This window comes from Macaca fascicularis, chromosome 11 (assembly GCF_037993035.2).
Source record: "Macaca fascicularis isolate 582-1 chromosome 11, T2T-MFA8v1.1".
In the NCBI taxonomy this organism is placed as follows: Eukaryota; Metazoa; Chordata; class Mammalia; order Primates; family Cercopithecidae; genus Macaca; species Macaca fascicularis.
The window spans coordinates 46,081,055-46,087,054 of record NC_088385.1 but is presented as its reverse complement, the minus strand read 5'-3'; the positions used below and the strand labels follow the sequence as shown (position 1 = coordinate 46,087,054).

Genomic DNA, 6,000 nt, shown 5'->3' with positions numbered 1-6,000 from the left:
AAACAAAACAAAAAAAAAGCTTTTTACATTTTTTAAAATATGCAGAATTGTCCTTGACTGTTGAACAGTTTAAATCCTCCATTATGGATGTGAAGAAATTTAAGACTCTTAGTTTTTATCAAATAACCAAATAGAAATAGGAAGTAGCCAGTAGATTATCTCTACAGCTAAACAAAACAAACAAAAAAGACACTTGCAAAAGACAAGGAATTCCTGAAAAATGAAGTAAGGTCCTAGAGAAGTTATTTCCATCATCCAACACCAGCTGAATTCCCAAATGGTTAAACTTTGACTATAAGTGCTACCCCCCTCGAAGTAAAAACTACCTAACACATGGGAGTAGTAAAAATGAAACATTGATCTCATTTACTTAATAGTCGCCTCCTTGTAAATAATTATAAGTACATCAGATCTCCAGTTATGGGGCTGGAAGATTTTTATCATAAGGACAAGTAGGATGGAGGGGAAAAAGGGAGAATGTCTAGAGGCATAGCAAATAATTATTTTCCGTAACACGGAAGACTTTTATCCTATTTATTTACAAGGGATACCCTCAATTACAACTTGTCTATTAGGTTCTGAGACCTTATGTGAAATCAGACCCCCAAAAAAGCCGGGGGTGGGGGGACGGAAAAACAGATCCAAGTGTTTGTATTTGATATTTGGCATTCTCCAGTGTCCCTCCCACTTATCACTTTCTTTTCTGATCCCTTTCAGATTCTTTCCATGCTTTTTCCATATTCATTTTATGTTGATCCTCTTGTCCCTCCTCCCTCATTTCCGTGGTTCCTTCTCCCTCCTCGTCTCGTTAAAACTCTTGGAAATCTCCCTTTCTGCTTGCTCTTGTTTGCGGTAGCTACTGAAATCTTACCGAAGCGATGTATATTCTGAAACTTCTGCGGGTTTCTAAGTGACACTGAACATGCTCAGTAGCTAGAGACGGTTTTGTTCGCTTGGAAATCTCCCTTTCTGCTTGCTCTTCTGTTTGCCGTAGCTACTGAAATCTTACCCAAGTGATGTATATTCTGAAACTTCTGCGGGTTTCTAAGTGACACTGAGCATGCTCAGTAGCTAGAGCGGTTTTTGTTCGCCAGCAGATGGCCTGATTCGACCTCTCCAAAAATAGACATTTAACTCTCTGAACTCCTGTTTAAGGAAGGATGTAATTCGTTTTGCTCTCTCCTCATTTTCAAGGTTCAAAGGGAAGCTGCTAAGATTCCAAGGTCCCACCGCCCTCACAGCCAATGAGGGGCCTGGGAGGGAGGAGCTTGGTGCAGCTGGAGCTTCTGAGAGAATTATTCCCGGTAGATGCAGCGGAGTCTGAGCTCTGCTGCATCTGTCATAGCAGAACAAAATTAAAAACAAAACAGTGGAAGAGAAACGCTGCAGACTATGGGACGCTGTAGGACTTTCTGAAACATTTGCTGGGGATTTCTGTGAAGCATGATCTTTTAAAACGAATTCTTTTGGAAGCCGGTTTGGGTAACTGGGAAAATGACACATATGCTAAATGCAGCAGCTGATCGAGTGAAATGGACCAGATCGAGTGCTGCTAAGAGGGCTGCCTGCCTGGTGGCTGCGGCATATGCTCTGAAAACCCTCTATCCCATCATTGGCAAGCGTTTAAAGCAATCTAGCCACGGGAAGAAAAAAGAAGCAGCTTACCCTGCTGCAGAGAACACAGAAATACTGCATTGCACCGAGACCGTTTGTAAAATACCTTCGCCTGGAGTGAATGCAGATTTCTTCAAACAGCTACTAGAACTTCGGAAAATTTTGTTTCCAAAACTTGTGACCACTGAAACAGGGTGGCTCTGCCTGCACTCAGTGGCTCTAATCTCAAGAACCTTTCTGTCTATCTATGTGGCTGGTCTGGATGGAAAAATCGTGAAAAGCATTGTGGAAAAGAAGCCTCGGACTTTCATCATCAAATTAATCAAGTGGCTTATGATTGCCATCCCTGCTACCTTCGTCAACAGTGCAATAAGGTACCTGGAATGCAAATTGGCTTTGGCCTTCAGAACTCGCCTAGTAGACCATGCCTATGAAACCTATTTTACAAATCAGACTTATTATAAAGTGATCAATATGGATGGGAGGCTGGCAAACCCTGACCAATCTCTTACAGAGGATATTATGATGTTCTCCCAATCTGTGGCTCACTTGTATTCTAATCTGACCAAACCTATTTTAGATGTAATCCTGACCTCCTATACACTCATTCAAACTGCTACATCCAGAGGAGCAAGCCCAACTGGGCCCACCCTATTAGCAGGACTTGTGGTATATGCCACTGCTAAAGTGTTGAAAGCCTGTTCTCCCAAATTTGGCAAACTGGTGGCAGAGGAAGCTCATAGAAAAGGCTATTTGCGGTATGTGCATTCCAGAATTATAGCCAATGTAGAAGAAATTGCCTTTTACAGAGGACATAAGGTAAGATAGAAATTAAGGTGATGGGTGAAATGTGAGACTGTTCAAGCTGCCACTGCAGTGCCAGATACCATCTGTTGTCCTGTGGATGGACCCACTTCTTTAGTGTCTTAGATTCCTCTGACATCTAAACCTGTATTAAAATACATGCTTCATTACCCCTTTTAACCGTAACCAGTTAAAGAATTATAGGGTGCAAACTTTTCTAAAGTGTCATGAGAATAAAATTTGCAACACTCTGAAAAAGCCTACTTAGCCTCAGTTACTCAAATATGGTCAGAATTATTTCTAACGTGTTTTCTTAAAACTTAAATCCCAACTTGGTAGGTGGCCCTAGAGCACCTACCAGAAGAAAATATATATTTGGAAACTAAGACTAAACATGTTTCCATTGAAATGGAAAATTTAGAATGATATTCTTTGTTGTTCCTTTGTTGTCGAAGGAGGGGGGGGAACCAGGATTTCTTACAGAAGACATTTTTAACAATTTTGCATGTCTGATCAATATGGAGCATCCCCATTCCCAAGAAGCATAGGAAAGTGTCTCACAAAATGGCATTTCTACTACTCTTAGTTCATGTTCAGCACTATATTTTGACAAAATGAAAAGAGGAAGTGAAATGAAATTTTGTCCAGCTTTGAAAAAAAAAAGCTGAGATTAGAGAAGAAATGAGGAGTACAAAAGGAGTTTCAGAATGTTTTCAATTATTGAAGATTTTCAACATTAAGCAGATCCCTAAAACAATTAGCCCAATTATACGTACTCATAGTGTATGAAGGTAACTTCAGAATACGAAATAAGACAGAAATTTTAAAGGCAATGCAATCTTAATTTAAATGACTTGGTGAATAAAATAAAGTATTCTACTGTTGAAGACAGCATGTCAATCACCAAGCAGAATTATTTAATTTTTAAAGCATCAGTAATTATCAGTGTCTTTTTTAATAGCAGTAGCAACCTGGAAAAGAATATTTAAAGTAAATTTAGGACTCTTGCTCCCACTTGAAAATTACCTCATATATTGTATTATATCATATTGATTTGTGATTCTTCTTAAACTATTGAATTCAATGATATAAATTATAGTGTGTTTAGACTTCTTGCATAAAAGACAAAATCCAACAAAGTGAGTTAGTTCAAAAGTAGAGTCTATACATATATATGTCATGTGTCCGTTTTCAGGTATTTTTGGTGTAATCAACAAGGACAAAGCTCTAACAATTGTTTATTCATATCTTACCTAATATCATTTAGTTTTAACATCTCATGCATAAAATTTAAATATCATAACTATAAATTACTTATATGTATTTTATACCCAACATTATGTCCACTGAGTAGCATAAACTTTTAAAAATAATACACATGTGACCAAAACTAAATAATAACTAATACTGGTATTAATCTGTATTTATTGGTTGTTAAGACACATAGATAATGCCATACTAAAAAAAAAAAAAAAAAAAAAAAAAAAAAAGAATATGTATATGTCTTTAAGGAAAGTCCTCAACTCTTTTTCCTCTCTATAGGTAGAAATGAAACAACTTCAGAAAAGTTACAAAGCTTTAGCGGATCAGATGAACCTCATTTTATCCAAACGTTTGTGGTACATCATGATAGAACAATTCCTGATGAAGTATGTTTGGAGCAGTAGTGGACTAATTATGGTGGCTATACCTATTATCACTGCGACTGGCTTTGCAGATGGTGGTAATGACATTTATGCTTAATCTCAAATATATGTTTAACATTATTTCTTTTGAAGGTGCCATTGCTAGTTTTATGTGGGCTAAACTGTGTACATAGTCATTATTCTAGTTAATAATAGTCCAAAACAATGGCAGACTTTACAGCATCCAGTAATAAGACCAGCAGTATGAAAAATAAGACAGTGGCTCAAAGACGTTTCCAGTTCTGAGCTATTTCAGAGATCTCTGATGCAGTGTTTCTGGGAGTTGACCTTGAGCAATTTTAATTATATTGCCTAATATAGGATGATTCTCTAGTTCACACTTAACCTCAGAATAAGTCATTACCCTCAGAAAGAGTATAACACAAGCTTTCCTTGTGTGTTATAAACGTTAGTTCTACACATCCCATACATTTAGTCTATAAATATTCTATAACTGAATTTGCCCTGTTTTGTGATTTGAAAAGTCAATTGACTACAGTGGGCAAGCAGGAATATTGCTTCAGGGAATGCTCAAATGCCATGGAACAAGGGCTCCTCTACTTGTGAATAACATAGATAACCTCTTATGCAGCATGATTTGGTGGTTTTGTAGGAATGGTGGTTGTCAAGCTGCAGCTGGCTAATTCTATCCTATCACTGTCTCAACAGTTTTTAATAACAGTTTTCATTCTTTGGAATAACAAAGAAAGATAAAGGCAAGGAAGAAAAACCAATGTTAAAATGTTGTATCATCCTTGGATGGGAGTTTGGATCTTAATCTGTTGGAACAGAGAAGAATTAACTGAAGAAGTATTTTCTACTGTTTTCCTAAAATAAGACATCCCTCTTTAAAAATCACAGGACTAAAATTGGCCATGGTGTTTAAGGAGCTAGACAAAAGCATAGGCTTTGTAGTGAAATAGAGTTTTGTTCAACTTTTGGTTCTTCCTCTTCCTACTTGTATCCTCTTAGTCTGTTTAATTAGAGTTGATTAAACTCTCTATACCTTAGTTCCCCATTTGTAAAATGAGAACCAGAAAGGCTACTTCAGAGAATTGTTGTGAGGATTTAACTGAATAATGTTTATGAAGTACAGAACATTTTATACTTGATATGTGGTGACAATTATTACCTAGAAAATAAAAGGTGACAATTATTACCTAGAAAACTAAGAATATTGTTACAGAATCTATACTGTTTTATAGTTATTTTGTGTAGAATTAAGGATTAATAGCTATTTGTTTGAAGTGATCTAATAAAAACAATAATTACAATATGCCTAAATGTTTTGAAAAAGTGCTTCAATGTTTTAACTAATGCTTACAAAAACACTTGTCAAAGTTGAGTTATCCTTAACATAAATATGTTCATTTTAGTAAGTTAGTATTTGTCAGCCTTTCTCTGTGGCAAGTGCTATACATATATCAATTATACTTCACAACTGAACTGTGTAATAGACAGTATATGTAGACCACTGAGAAAATTGAATTTTATATGGTTTTATGTTTCAAAATTTACTAAAAATAATTTAATTTTAAAAAGTTTATATTGAAAAAGGTATTGTTAGTAATAGTATTTTAGACATAATCCTTTCATAATGAAATAAAATTACTTTTTCAAAAGAGTATTAGAGAGAAAGACACTTTAAAATCTATGGTTTTAATATTAGTTTTACCAAAAAAAGCCAAAACTATCAGATATTCACTTAAAAAGTCATTTCTTAAAATAACAATACTCATTTAAAAAATTTAATATATAATGTACATTAGAGAAAACTCTATAGACAAGATTATGATGTCGTTTTGTTAGTCAGTGCTTGGACACACCGGTGTTATTAGAAAACCCAGGAGTATTCAGCATAGAACAACAAAAATGCAGCTATTAAGTGGTGACAAAT

General features: G+C 35.6%; 1 protein-coding gene across 6 annotated transcripts in view; it reads left to right on the top strand.

Moving 5' to 3' along the window:
- The first annotated feature begins 1,303 nt into the window (after positions 1-1,303).
- ABCD2 (ATP binding cassette subfamily D member 2) overlaps positions 1,304-6,000 on the top strand; it is a 65,283-nt gene continuing 60,586 nt past the window's right edge. For 4 of the 6 annotated variants that reach the window (XM_065524025.2, XM_045365017.3, XM_065524026.2 and 1 more), the window contains exons 1-2: positions 1,304-2,433; positions 3,961-4,141. In XM_065524025.2, coding sequence (XP_065380097.1) covers positions 1,495-2,433; positions 3,961-4,141 — 1,120 coding nt within the window. In that variant the 5' untranslated portion in view covers positions 1,304-1,494. The remainder of the gene's footprint in view (positions 2,434-3,960; positions 4,142-6,000) is intronic. The other 2 variants (XM_074006597.1, XM_065524027.2) reach the window with 1 other exon arrangement.